At 40.3% G+C, this 15,441-nt stretch overlaps 1 protein-coding gene and 1 long non-coding RNA gene across 4 annotated transcripts in view; one reads left to right on the top strand and one right to left on the bottom strand.

Annotated features, from left to right (window-relative positions):
- Positions 1-15,441, bottom strand: part of LOC103547886 (uncharacterized) — a 65,419-nt gene that overhangs the window by 23,075 nt on the left and 26,903 nt on the right. The window lies entirely within an intron of this gene.
- The window catches only part of C2H4orf51 (chromosome 2 C4orf51 homolog), a 42,678-nt gene continuing 40,928 nt past the window's right edge, over positions 13,692-15,441 (top strand). For 2 of the 3 annotated variants that reach the window (XR_544119.2, XM_070608893.1), the window contains exon 1: positions 13,707-14,337. Coding sequence is in view for 1 of the 3 variants with exons in the window: in XM_070608893.1 (XP_070464994.1) it covers positions 14,105-14,337 (233 nt within the window). In the remaining 2 variants the exon portion in view is untranslated. Of the gene's footprint in view, positions 14,338-15,441 lie in introns of all 3 variants that reach the window. The other variant, XR_011537113.1, reaches the window with a different exon arrangement.

Genomic DNA, 15,441 nt, shown 5'->3' with positions numbered 1-15,441 from the left:
TGCTTAGCACTCAATAATTGGTAGGTGTTGTTAGAAATATTGCACAAAGAGACTCATGACAGCTCTCTCTTCTATAAAACACACTAGCATCATTTAATTTTAGTTTGGCCAAACTACTTAATCTCCCCATGCCTCAGTTTCCTCATTATTAAATGAAGTTTATTAATACTAAATATTTAATATTAAACGGGGGTGACAACACCCAGAGTTGTTGAAAAGACTATTTTAGTTAATACACATACAGTGCCTGGACATGGTAAGTGCTAAATAAATACTTAATAGTAAACAGTTGCTACCTCGTTGTGAGGATTAAATGAGTTAGTCTCCCTCTATCATAAAAGCATAATTCTTTTCTGAAAAAAACCTCATAGGTTGTCAAAAGCATAATTACCATTAATTTCTGTAGGTAGGTAAAAATGTGCTATGTTCCAAACTGAGCTCCAAAATTGACATTTTGCTAAAACAATACCAAACTTCATTTAAATGACTACAATTGTATGCTTACAGCTGCCGTTAAGGTTAGCTATCACAATACAACCTTACAAGGAATTTTCTCTTCATAGACCGTAATATGGCTATTTATCTCTTTCCCTAAGCTCTCATAGCTATTCCCCAGTATACACTGAAGACAAAAGCTAATGAGCAACATACATAGGATACTCAGTGTTTATGTAATTCAACCTTCAATGCAGGAAGGAAAAAAAAAAAACAGGAAAAATTAATGAAAGCAATTCTAACATTTCACTCACCCAGTAGATTGCCATCATAGAAGTCATGATGCTACTACTACCAACTAGGAAACGACAAGGACTTAAGAAGAGAAGCAACTCCTGTCGTCTGCACGTCTGCATAGATGTTGGAGCTCAGCTGCTCCTAAAGACTGAGGAATCCAAGTGGAGCCTTCCTCAACACACATGGTTCCTAAGCCTGACTCTGAAACTCCTCATGAAGTTAAATTCCTCATCACCCAAGGGGCTTTATCTTGGCACCCCTGTAATTCTCATGGAGTGTTAGAATGGCGGCTGGCACCAATACTCGCTAATGGTGGCATTGTTATTTAGGTAAGAGTAAGAAAATGAGGAAGAAGTTGAAATTTTCCTTGAAAAAGAACAATGAGAAGGAGACTTTAGCCTATTTGTTTTTCTTTTTTTCCACCATAATATTTTGGTTAGTTGGCTACTAAATTTATGAACTTTTTAAACCCACTTGACATAAATACTTCATGATAATTCCAGCCGTGTGAGGTTTGTATAAGTTCTCTTGTTTTGTCATAAGTAATATGTTTGATAACAAAGTAATAGAGTGGCACAGAAGCAGTTATAAAATATTGAATGCTTTTTTCTCCAGAAAATTTTAATTTTGTACTGTAAAATGTGGATGATGCCAGTGTGTGTCAAAGTACATTAATATTTACATGAAAATTTGATGCAGAAAGGTAACCTTGGGACAATTTATTTTGCTTAGTAGCCACCTCAGCTTCTTGATGTAATGAGGTGAGGGCGCATTTAAGTCAGTGAACTATTTTACTTTCAGCAAGGCTAAATGCTTAATCTCAATTAATGTTGCTTTTAATTAACACAGAGGAAATCATGTGACCTCACCCTCAAGGCTCTGTAACATCCACCTGGCCAGCCATAAGGTGTGGTTAGAATTCTACAGAGAGATAGGATGACAATAAAGCCACTTATTGGGCTCCTACTTATGTGCCAAATCTTGTTACATATAGAACCCAACTATTTCAAGGATCAACACTCTCTTCTTACGAATAAAGTCACATGAGCTTTTACACCCAAATTTTGCTGACTTGGGATTCCATCATATCACACAGGATCTCAGTCCCCTGAAGACTCGTCTTCATAAGTATTTTTGGAAGTCGCAGGGGTTCCTCACTGGTTCACACACAAGCCCACACTCTTGGGTGCAGCTTACTCCTGCCAGGCTTCTGCTGGGCCTCCATGATCTCAGCTGCTGCTGTTCCTAGGAGAGCCCTGCCCTGCTTAGATGTCCCCACTGTGAAACTCTTAAGTTGCCCAAACTGCTGTGTTCCCAGAGCACAGGATCCTTGCCTCTCTCCTCACAGGGGCTAGTCCATCGGGCTGGCCTAGGAACCAACTACCACACCATCTCTCATTGTGCTCAACTCTCCTGTCTCTTCCCCCAGGACCTAAACTCTCAGTCTCTGCAGAAGACTTGCCCCGCACAAGCTCCCTTTTCAAAATGTCTACCAGCTCCTGCAAAAGATGCCTGGGGAGTTGGCAGTCCCTCTTTTTCTGGCAGTATTGCCTTAGGCTGAGTCGTGGTCTCCCAGCTTCACATATATAGGATTGCTAATTCTGTCAACAACCCCTCAAGAAAGGTATTACTACTCTCAAATTACAGAAAAAGAAATTGAACAACAGGAATACTGAGAATTAATCTAAATTCTCTATTCCTAAATGTGATGCATTATATACATTAGATTTTAAAAGTACTATTTTCGAAGTTGCTCAAAGTACTTTATGAACTTCATTTTATACTTTTTATAGACAGCTCAGTGACAGATACTATCTTTATTTATAGATGCTTCTGTGGTATAAAGAGGACCAAGGGATTTGTGCATAATCCAGATGGTAAGATCCTGCTCGGTGTTTTATCTTTAAGGCCTTTCTTCTGTAACCTAATATTTTACTTTTTTAAAAAAGATATTTTATTTTTCCTTTTTCTCCCCAAAGCCCCCTGGCACGTAGGTGGGTATTTTTAGTTGTGGGTCCTTCTAGTTGTGGCACGTGGGATGCCACCTCAGCATGGCCTGATGAGCAGTGCCATGTCCGCGCCCAGGAACCAAACCAGCGAAACCCTGGGCCGCCAAAGCGGAACATGCGAACTTAACCACTGGGCCACAGGGCCGGCCCCCTGTAACCTAATATTTTAGATTTTTCTCTTTTAGAGAATGATACCTCAAGGTATTTTTTCCAGTAGGCTTTCCTGGCTTATGTTTGAAGATAATATTTTAGACATTAAAAACCAAAACATGACTTACTATCGGCTTCTGTATTAGCCAGGACTCTTGGCTAGAAATGACAGCAACCTACTAGCTTGGGCAAATCAAGAGGAATTTATTGGTTCGCCTACTCATACAAGGAGAAGGGGAGTGGTGCAGCAAACTTCAGGGACACAGGTGTTGCTAGGGTTCTCCATGTCTCTTCTCTTTCTCTCTGTGTATTGACTTCATTTTCCAGCTTCCTCCACATCGCTGTGGATGTGGCAACCAGTAGTGTGACCTAGTGCAAGAGTGAGAAACTCTCAGGGCTGCAGCCTTACAGGAGCCTCCACACTTTCATGGACTTTACGTAACTCCAGGGACTGTATTGTCATAGTGAAGATCCAAGAAAAATCCCCTCATGGCTCTAACAGGAGGCGAGGGAGAATAATCATGTGTAACATGCCCAGAGCCTTCTCCATCAGGCCTATTCTCCAGGAGAAAAGACTCTGCCAGAGCTTTCTCCCAGCTGGGTAAGGGCATTCCTCCTACTCCATCCCCACTACTGTTTTTTTTCTTACCTAAAGTAGGGGGAGGTGGGGAACAAAGTCAACAGGGGTCAGGGCTTCAAGGAAATAGATTGGAAACTAATTGCCAGTAAATAGATTGGGAGTGTGGGGTGGAAAGCTATACTACTGGAGAGACACTTGTAAAGGTCAGGGCCCAGGGTCACAGGACCACTTAAAAGACTGATATTTAATCAAAAGATTATAGAATGCTCCCTTCCCCCCCCACCCCCCCCACATTACTGTCATACCAACAGAGCTCCAGTATAATAACATTGAAAGAACTGCAAGACACAGACTCTCTCTGAGGAGGAGGACTTAGGGGAGGCCAAACTCAAGAGCGGAGACAAAAGCAAGGACACTAGAGAAATTTGTAGCCTCTGGCACGTATAGCTGCAGCAAACATGAAATGTATCCCAACCCTTAGCCAGATTAACGTACATCCTCACACTAAAGTCCTTTTTACCTCAGTTCCTGTTACTTGATACATCATGTCTGGATTTCAACAAAAAATTACAAAGCATGCCAAAAGGCAAGAACAAACATAGTCTGAGGAGGCAAAGCGATCAGCAGAACCAGACTCAGATCTGCACAGATGTTGGAATTATCAAACAGGGAATTTAAAATAACTATAATTAATATATTAAGGGCTCTAATGGAAAAAATAGACAACATTCAAGAACAGATGGGCACTATAAGCAGGGAGATGGAAACTCTGAAATAATCAAAAGGAAATGCTAGAAATAAAAAACACTGTAACTGAAATGAAGCACGCCTTTAACGGGCTCGTCAGTAGACTCAACATGTCCAAGGAAAAAGATCAATGAGCTTGAAAATCAGCCATTAGAAACTTCACCAACTGAAATGCAAGGTAAAAAAGAAGGAAGAAACAGAACAGAACATCCAAGAACTGTGGGACAATTTCAAAAGATGAAACATACAAGTCATAGGAATCCTAAAAGGAGAAGAGAGAGAAGAAATATTTTGAGTAATAATACTTGATAACTATCCAAAATTAACAATGGACACCAAACCACAGATCCATGAAGCTCAGAGAACACCAAACAGGACAAATACCAAAAACAAAAAGAAAAACCCACATGTAGCCATATCATATTCAAACTGCAGAACACCAAAACCAAAAAGAATGGAGGCAGTTCTCATACACGACCCAGTCTCAGTATGACACTTCTGCCGCCCTCTTTTTTCTGCATCATTCTAGACTTTACTCTTTCATAACTGTTTTTCACATACACCATCAAGGGCCTTTCCAGCTCCAATTTTTCTCATTATTTTATAGCTCTGATTACCACTTTAACGCTGTGTAATATCTTGGTTCCCAATGACAAATTCTTGATAGAAATATGATTGACCTGTTCATCTTTTGGAGGTAGTAGAGGTCACTGAGGGAAATCTATGGATGGGTTGCCCAAATGAGGTATCCACCTCAATCTGGGTTTCAGGGGTTGGGATAAAGTATAAATACGGTTCCTTCTTATTCAGTAAGAACAGTTGGTAAGGCACCGTTTCTCAGGGGTTTATGGATGGGGCAGGCAGTGGCGTATGCTTCCACCACAGAACAAATTACTAGGTAAATAAATGAGTTTCAGAGGGGTGAATGATTTGCTTAAATCAGTCAGTATGACTCAGGCTCAAACCTACCTCTCCTAACTCTTTACTCAATGATCTATTACATGGATTAGAAACAAGCTGTAAGGAAAAATACATTGCCTGTTGACCATAGTCTTTTAAATTATTCCTGCTCTTTCCTTAGAAAATTATCAGTCTATTTAATAATAGAAATGTCATGGTTTGCTAGAGATTTGCTACACATACTACATCTTTATTTAAGATATGAATATGAGGGGCTGGCCCAGTGGCACAGTGGTTAAGTGTGCACATTTCACTTCGGCAGCCCGGGGTTTGCCGGTTTGGATCCCGGGTGTGGACATGGCACCGCTTGGCAAGCCATGCTGTGGTAGGCGTCCCACATATAAAGTAGAGGAAGATGGGCATTGATGATAGCTCAGGGCCAGTCTTCCTCAGCAAAAAGAGGAGGATTGGCAGTAGTTAGCTCAGGGCTAATCTTCCTCAAAAAAAAAAAAGATAAGAAGCTGAGAAATCACACCACCTCTTTTTAAAACCAGTGAAGGTGCTGGTTCTGGAAACTTTCTTCCCACTCGTTCAAGTCACTTGGGGCTCTTGGAACAAGAGAGGATTCAGAGACCATTTACTCAGTGAATCTCAGAACACTTTATTGCCCATACAATAGCCATCATGCACCATTATTATTGCTATGGTTTGAATTGTGTCCACCTAGAATGATATGTTGAAGTCCTAACCCCCAGTACCTCAGAACGTGGCCTTATTTGGAATAAGGTTGTTGCAGATGTGATTAGCTGAGATGAGGTCATGTTGCAGTTGAATGGGCCCCAATCCAATATGACTGGTGTCCTTATAAGAAGAGAGCCATGTGAAGACACATACACGCAGGGAGAACACTGTGTGACGATGAAGGCAGAGATTGGAGTGATACAGCTGCAAGCCAGAGAAGGCCAACAATTGCTGGAAAACCACCAGAGGCAAGGAAGGATTCTCCTACACATTTCCGAGGGAGCATGGGCCCTGCTCACACTTGATTTCAGACTTCTGGCTTCCAGAACTGTGAGACGGTAACAGTCGTTCTGTCGTTTCAAGCCACCTAGTCAGTGGTACTTAGTCACGGCCCCCATGGGAACTAATACAATGGTCATCTCCCTGGCTGAGCCTAACTCAAAGAGGGAAACTTCCATAACGATTTTATTACACTCCCCTCCACCCTAAATAAGAATATATTCTTGCACCTCCCAATTCTGCCTTCCCTCAGTACCTTGAAAACTCGTGAAACAAAAGGAACACAAGAGATTCCTGGCATTTCTCTTGTCGAGGTACCTTGCTTCTGTTGCTATTCCACAATTTATCCCATAACTTGGCATCGAACTCAGTATTGGGCTTTGGCCATCCCAAAGGGTCTGAATTTTACAAGTCTGGGAGGTTGGGTTCCTGTAAGAGGGATTCAGGAAATTACAGAAGTACTCTAAAGCAATTAGCCATGAGCAGCAGAAAAGCCATCATGAAATGTCTGGCCACTTCAGGCTCTTCTGCCTTGAGGAACTAATATTCGATACCTGCTAGAGAGTGGGGAGAGGTAGAGTATATAAAACGTGCTCTGCCCTTATAAAACTCACTCTAGCTCTATTCAACTTTTTATAATGTGTGTTAAGCTTCTCTAGCATCAAGCCCTATCATGTAATATTTGCAATATGAATTTTTAGCTCAAAATAATTTAGCCCTAGTAATTTGCTCAAAAATTGTACCAGGTATTTGTATCTCAAAACAACAAAAGTTGCTCTACTGTACATGGTTTACCTACTTTCCGATATTTAGGAAGTGGAGCCAGTTAAATTTGTATGCTGCCTTTTTACACAGTTCCCTTCTTACATACCTCTTGATTAGTGAATGAATCCTAACCAGGGTGGCAGGAAAGCTGCCACAGGTATAGCATATATCATTGTATTGGTAGGGAGTAGACCAATATGGTGGGAAATAATAAATGGTATTGTTCAGGCCCAGAGTAGATGCACAATATTTATTGAATGAATGGATGAATGAATAAATTCTGAGCAGAGCTCATACACAGCCACAGAGACAAAGCCACATATTGAACAGTCCCTACAAAGAACCACAAATGGAAGGGCAGGAATATATTGAATTAATCCAATTCTATGGAGTACCCTAAAATTGCATTTGTCAGGATACTCACATATCTGTAGGACAAAATACTGTTGTGTATCTCTTAGCTCAAGCATCTCTCAGTATGACAGCAGAAATGCAGAAACAGGCAATGTAAATACTTGTCCACAATATAAATCTGCTGACATGCGGATTAAGTGTCCAAAGGAGGTAGATGGAGTATTAACGTTGATCATTCTGGGGTAGTCTGTTCCCTGGCCTTATGCACGTTCCTTCCTGTGCATCCCTAGACTTGTGGACCCTGAATCAGCATGTAGTGGTGTTTCATAACAGAGAAAAGGGTGGGTTCGTATTTGACTAAGCCCACAACATAGGCAGATAAACTCCCCTCGGTGAACAGGGAGGGAATGAAGTGTCTATCAGTTAAGCCCTCCTGTCTCTGTTCGTCAACATACATGCAATAACTGATCATTTTAGCAATTTTATTTTGTGCCTCCTCCCAACCCCTGCCATGAAACCTTCCAGCTAGGATTCCATTTGTTTAAAGCTATGAGCAGTTCCTATTATTTGTCTTCAAACATGTAGAAACTATAATCCACTAAGATTAACTACTTTTTAACAGACAATTTTTTAGAATCCCAGTTAGGAAACATGCCATGGGTGATAACTTTCTAGGATCTCTCTTCTTAGTCTGGAAAATTTCTGGGGTTGTGAGGGTTTTGCACGTTAATATTTAATTGACAATATCTGATGTATGGTTCTTGGGTTGATTTCAGAATCTTCAGAGTATTAAATTATGTGTATAACAAGAGGCCATACGCCTCTTTCCTTACAAACGAGTCTATGGACCTCAACTTGGGAACACAAGGTTGTTCGTTTAGAAAAATAAAGACTATAATTCTTTGGTCTTTCTCTGCAGGGCCCGCTTATTAGGTGATCGATTAGAAGCCTCTTTGAATATGAAAGTCAGTAACATACAGGGTGTTGGGGACGCTTTTGGACTGGACTAACGAGAAAGGGAGTAGTCAGCAGACGTGGGACCAGACAAAGGCTGAGAGGGAGTTACTGGGCAGAGACAGGCGGAAGACAGCAGAGAAGGAGATTAAAGCAAGTTAAAGATGTAGTTTTAAGCGGTCTAAAGAGTCCAGACCCTGCAGTCACACCGCCTGAGTTTCAACTCCAGTCCTACCTCTTCCTAGCAGTGTGATGTTGGGCAAACATTCTGTGGATCAGTTTCTTCATCTGTAAAATGGGGATAATAACAGTACCTTCCTCATAGGGTTGTTGTGAGGACTAAGTGAATCATTGTATACAAAGGACTTACAAAAGTGCCTACAACATATAAATATGTGCTTCTATTGTCATCAATTATTCTTATTATCTACATGAGGCTCTCCTAAGACTCAGGTTACTTAAGCAAGAGCAGAACTTGGAAATATCTTTTAGGATATTCTTTTAAATGACTTTTGATTATGCTAATAATGTGTTCTATGTAAAACTAAGGGTGTTGTCCCAGCAGAATTGTACAGCAATGGCTTAATTTCATAGAGCAGGAAAGGTGGGCCAGCGCAGCTTGTGAGTGTACTTCCCCCACACTCTCCTTGGGTGAACCAAAGAAATCAGCCATCACTACATGCTCTTTATCCCAGGAGGTGCTACTGTGAAAAGCCTTGACCCTTCTTATGGCTCATTTTTTTAGTTACGGTTATTGAAAATCTTTTTGTTTGTTTGAGAGTGTGGGACACAATTTGTGGATTACCTCCTTGTGGGTACCTATGAATAGACAGGGTTTCCTTGGAAAATAGCAACCATTAACTGAAATGTCTTTGCTTTGGGGTCCACGGTATACCTAATCTTTTCCTATTTCTATTTCTCTATTCCCCATCAACACTCGGACACTTATTTTCTCCCTTCTACTGATCATGGACCCAGAACTAGAGAGAGAGGAAATTTGAGAAGCATCATATTTGACTGAATTCACTCCAATCTCTTTGCCCTAGAGTTTGTTTGTTTGTTTGTTTAAGGCCTAGACTCTAAAGAGCAGTGGAAGGGAAAAATAAATGTAAACCTAAAAGAGATTCTTTGCAAGATTTGGGAGATTGATTATATGTGAATGCATTCTATTTGTTTTAGTTTTTGTAAAATAACATTTTAGGGGCCAGCCCATTGGTGTAGCGATTAAGTTTGCACACTCTGCTTTGGCAGCCTGGGATTCGCGGGTTTGTGGACATAGGCACTGCTCATCAAGCCATGCTGTGGCAGCATCCCACATACAAAGTAGAGGAAAATTGGTACAGATGTTAGTTCAGCGACAATCTTCCTCAAGCAAAAAGAGGAAGATTGGCAACACATGTGAGCTCAGGGCAACTCTTCCTCACCAAAAAAAAAATAAATAAGTAACACTTAGTTCTGATTTGAGTTACATATACTCATTATAAAAAATTTAGAAGAGAAAGAAAGGAATATAAAATATAAAAATCACATGTAATCCTCCTACTCAGTTATAATAAGTATTAACATTTTTATTTATAGCCCACTAGGCCTTTTCTTATAAACATACACACACATATTTTTTATTAAACAAAATTGGGAACATAGTGTATATACACTGTTTGTAATCAGTTTCAGTTTTCAAATAGTAAATGTAACCAAAAATAAATTTCAGGAAAGAAGAGAAAAGGATCCTTCCTTTTTGGCTTCTCCTCACTAATTTTATCAGTTTCCTTTTCCTGTGCCTTTGCACTTTGCCCTTCTTCTATTTCCCTCTAGTCCTATTGCAACTAGTTCCCTGATTCCTGCATCCTTTAGACCATGTGCCACACAGTTTTTGATAAGTAAGTTACTAAAAATTTCAAAATCACACAACGGGTAAGCATCAAGAAATCATTCTAAGATCAAGGACTGAGAATTAATATTATTATAACTGACAGACTCAAACAGTTAACTATGACACATGATGTATGCTCATTCAGCTGCTGGCCACACTTATCCAAATATCAGCATTTGGCACCTTGTGAGGAGGAGCCAGATTCTTGCTGAGATGGAAACTTCAGCTTCATATGGGATCTTTTTTTCTCAAGGGAATTTTGCTTTTTCTGTCTTTATATGACTTGTTTTCTTCCTGCGTTTCATCTTGGAATGGCATCAGTAAGTTTCTTTTTTGTTTTTTGAGGAAGATTAGCCCTGAGCTAACATCTGCTGCCAATCCTCCTCTTTTTGCTGAGGAAGACTGGCCCTGAGCTCACATCCATGCCCATCTTCCTCTACTTTATATGTAGGATGCCTACCACAGCATGGCTTGCCAAGTGGTGCCACGTCCGCACCCGGGATCCAAACTGGTGAACCCCGGGCCGCCGAAGTGGAATGTGAGAACTTAAGCGCTGCACCACCGGGCTGGCCCAGCATCAGTGAGTTTCTGTCTTCACAGACTACAGCCTGATACATCCAATCTATGGTGATAGAGATCAAAATAGTGATTACCTCTGTGTGTGTGTGTACATGCTGTTTTGACTGGGAAGGGACAAGAGTCTGCATCTGGTCAGCAGTTACACAGATGTGTACATATGTAAACTATATTTGTGTACTTTACTGTTTGATATTACATCTCAATAAAATACATATATTGCTTGATCCACCCTCTTGCTAGGTTTTCAGTGGTTTAGGCTGCAGATCTAGTCAAGTAAATTCCAGAGACTGTGGACCTGCCACTGTTTTAGCTATAGAGACCTCTAGCCTTTTCATTCCTGGACTGTTCATAGAATAGCAATACCCAGAGATGCTCCCCACCCCACAAAAGGAGTTTTGTAGTCAATTAAGTTTAGGAAATACTACACTATCTAGGCCTCTTTGAAAGATTCACAATGCACATTGAAATATTAAAGACTATAAATCCTACAGCAAAGAAACATGTTTATCCCAACTTGTCCTAAACATGAAACCCTTTTAATTAACACCTAGTAACCCCTCATTAGGATAATCAGCTTATGTTTCGATAGAAGCCTGAATGGGGCCTGCCCACCAAAGGCACCTGCGCATCAGGTGATATGTAGGCCCTCTGCTGGTTTTATTGGGTATGAGGTCACTCAGAAGCTTCTATTTTCACTAAATCACACTCACAACCCAGAGTTCATTGTCACAGCGCTCTTAATTAGGTTTTTTCACATTCAGCATACTGGGGACTGAACAACATGGCTTGCCATAGCTCAGTTACAAAAGGAAGTTTTTTGTGCATACTTTCAACATGGAAGTCAGACCATACAAATCACACACTAGTGTCCAAATCATCTGATAAAATGAGAACAAAGAATGAACGTGAGCTCCCTAAGAATTCTAAGATTTTATAAATTAAACTCTTATGATAATAAATTCAATTAGTTTGTTCTATTTATTCTCTAATTTGAAGTCTTATTTTTAGCAGACTAGTTCAACCTCAAATAGACTGATTAATTAAGCTATAATTCCATCTAAATCCAATATCAGACATTTTCACTTAAATTAAGTTTCACTACCCTTGGTTCTTGAGGTTATAATTGTTAAAACGATATCATAATTGATTCTGAGAGAAGAGATAAAAATAATATAAAGGACAGGAATGTGATAATAAAGTACGCTTATATACCATAATTTACTTTTAAAAGAGCTTATTTTACTACATATTTGTTTATAGACTGCCACACAATTTGAGAAGAAAATTTAAAAATGTTTCCGACAAACAATCTTTCACAATCTGTTCTATTTATCTTCCTGTCTCAAAACAATGCATATTGCTCGCAGAGATTTCTTTAGAAGCACCATTTTTGTTAGAATAGTTAAAGGTTGAAGCATATAAGCAGTTGCTACCTGCCACTGGGTGGGTTGAAAGAGCTGGGCAGCCTGGTTTTCATTGCTCTCCTTCACTCTTTATCTCCATCTTCTTATCTCATCTGGATTTCTCCAACTGGCCTTCAGCTCCTTGAAAAAAAAGCAGCTGAGTCTGCAAACATCTGCCTAATCCTTCTGGGGCAAAGGTGCTTATGTTTCAAATTTCCAAGTTTTAAGGAAAGAAACTCCTAATTTAAAATACTAAGAATTATTTGAAAATAATTTCCTTCCCAAAGAAATATACCCTGTAGTATGTCAGCCTCACTTTAAAAGACTGTTTAGGGGCCGGCCCCATGGCCAAGTGGTTGGGTTCGTATGCTCTGCTTCGGCGGCCCAGGGTTTCGCTGGTTCAGATCCTGGGTGCAGACATGGCACTGCTCATTAGGCCATGCTGAGGCAGTGTCCCATGTGCCACAACTAGAAGGACCCACAACTAAAATATGTAAGTATGTACTGGGGGGGATTTGGGGAGAAAAAGCAGAAAAAAAAAAAAGATTGGCAACAATTGTTAGCTCAGGTCCCAATCTTAAACAAAAAAAAAGACTTTAAATTCAGCTCCTAGAGCAGTATTCCCAGTATTCAAAGATCAATTGCATCAAAATCACATAACAACATAGATATGCTGATTCCTGGGCTCCTCCTCAGATCTATAGCATGTTTAGTGTGCTTCATACGTGCTGATCCAATCACCAATTGAGATGCTTTTTTTAATGCAGATAATGGATCCGCTCACAGATGTTGCTTATCAACACCTCTAGGGTGAGGTATGACATCTGTATTTATAAAGAATTCCACAGGCTATATAAATGAGCACTGAGGGTTGAGAACTACTGCTGCAAGAGTTGATAAAAGAAAGGACAAATGTTTGGTGCTGGCCCGATGGCATAGTGGTTAAGTTCCTGCGCTCCGCTTCAGTGGCCCAGGTTCTCAGGTTTGGATCCTGGGCGTGGACCTATACACCACTCATCAAGACATGCTGTGGCAGAATCCCATGTACAAAGTAGAGGAAGACTGGCACAGATGTTAGGTCAGTGACAATCTTCCTCAAGCAAAAAGAGGATGATTGGCAATAGATGTTCGCTCAGGGCCAATCTTCCTCATGAAAATCTTTTTTAAAAAAATTTGAGGACAAATGTTGAAAGACCTATTTCAATTTGCCTATGAATGGTTTGTTAATGTGGAGAACGATGGGCTAACATATCAACCAGATTTAGAATAATTATTAGTGAAGGATCGAGATCATATGAATAGATTGAATGCTATGACTTCTCAATCTAAAAAAGGTTCACCAGTGGCACTTCAATGACATCAATTCTTTACCCTCCCTGCACTGTAGAATCCTCCAGGAGTAGCTTTTAAAAAATACTGATGCCTGGGCCCTATTCCAGACCAATTAAATCAGAATCTATGGGGAAGGGATGGGGAGAGGTGAGGCCTCAGCTTCTGCTTATTTTAACAGCCTCTGAGGTGACTCTCCTGTGCAGCCAGCTTAAGCACCATTGCTCTATGACATATGACAAGCTGTTTGAGTCACCTGCTATTGTTGACATCACAGGAAGTTCATGTTTGCTTCCACACCCTTGGCGGCTGGTCTTCAGAGGAAATGAAAGCTTGGCACTGTCCTTTTATCTCTTGTTCCCATCTCTTAAAGCTCCACCGTTAGGATGCACTGTTTTATTTATAAAAGCAGTTGCCACCTGTTTTCTTTCCATAATTTGTAGCCGTATATTGCTTAGAGCAAAGGCCAGAAAGTTATATAACTTACAAATTTGTTAGTTAAAATTTGGGGGCACGGGGGTAGTACATGTGGAATTTTGGGATCCGTTGCTTGGCAACTTTAAGAGAGTTAAGCTTCTGCATTCTGTGAACTGTCAGAGTTACAGAGTTGGATGAGCCCAGTCAATTACTTCTTGCTACTAGAAGGAAATTACTTCTTCATTATGCAGAGGACTTGAAATTTGTCGTTCAGAGCAGGCCCTCCATAGCGATGTCACACTTCTTCTACTTGACTCCACAAATTCTTCTGCCCTTTAGCCCTCTTACTTCTCAAGAGTTTGAGGTGATCAGACGCAAGGCTGGAGCATCTTGGCAGAATGAAACAAGATGGTCAGATTCTTCTGTAACAACATATGCGGGCAGTTACCGGAAAAAACAGCTGGATGAGTCCACGTGCAACCGATTTTCTTATAAAACAGGACAGCACTGGCCTGAGTGTAACCAGTAAGATTTCTTTGTAATTTACACCTGGATATGTCGCTATAAATAGACCAGAATGCTATTAGAAGAAAGAGGGTATTGTAGACCCTGAGAGACTTCACAGACCTTAACTCTGCATATTTTCCTGTGTAAATGTCAGTGGGAAGAACAGCTAAATGTCAGTCACTAGCTGAAATTATGACTGTATTCTCTATGTAGTACTCCTAAAATTATGTCTAACTACCTGCTCTTAAAAAGAAAAAAATATGAGCATTTGATTAAACTGCAGATATTTTGTGTTCTCTGCTCAGCAAAGAGGGGCTCCAGAGAATTTCAGTTTGTTTCTTGTCTGGTTTTTCCACTCTTAGGAGTTGAAAACTCCCCACAGAGCAGGAAGGTCAGCTAAATCTTCCTCTGCTGCCCACCTTGTATTGTCCATCGACGATGCAGGTGTTGAGGGCCCAAAAGACGTTGCTTGAGGGTTTACTATAAGCTAAGTCCTATGATAGGCCCACAGAAAAATATTAATTTCAGTTTAGTATGTCAACGGAAACCACAGTAATAAGTAATCTGCACAAGGACAGGAGATATTATCAGGGGAAGGATATTGTGTTTCTGGAAAGATCTCAGTAAAGCAGGGTTCCTCTGAGCTGGTTTAGGAGACGGGGAAAGGAAAGAACTGCATGGAAGGGAGGCATGCACAAAGGAAAAGACATTTAATCTCAAGGAGTATCAGAGAACTGCAAGGAGCTCAGTAAGTGTGACACAGAAAGCCTATGTGGGGATGTGGAAAAATATGAGGACTCGTTATGAAACACGTCCCTCTGGATGTTAATTGTCAAATATCTTGTCCAAATTCTGGAAATCTATTTGAAAATCAAGTTGAATTGGCTCCAACTTGAGATGTGAGGAATAAGTCAAGTAATATAAAGCCAGATGGACTGCTGTACTACTGTTTAGTTTGTGGGATGTTTAGAGGCAGAACTCATGATTCAAAAAGAAATCTTTTGGCCTTTTTTTTTGGCATTAGGTAGTTCCCTAGTTAGTTCTTAGTAGCTCCTTAGTAACTGTGCACACAATTCTTTCAGAACTGGGGAGTTTCCTAATAAATATTAGTTATACTGTCTT

Source organism: Equus przewalskii, chromosome 2 (genome assembly GCF_037783145.1).
Source record: "Equus przewalskii isolate Varuska chromosome 2, EquPr2, whole genome shotgun sequence".
Taxonomy (NCBI): Eukaryota; Metazoa; Chordata; class Mammalia; order Perissodactyla; family Equidae; genus Equus; species Equus przewalskii.
The sequence above is the reverse complement of the archived record's forward strand: the minus strand, read 5'-3'. Positions and strand labels throughout refer to the sequence as shown.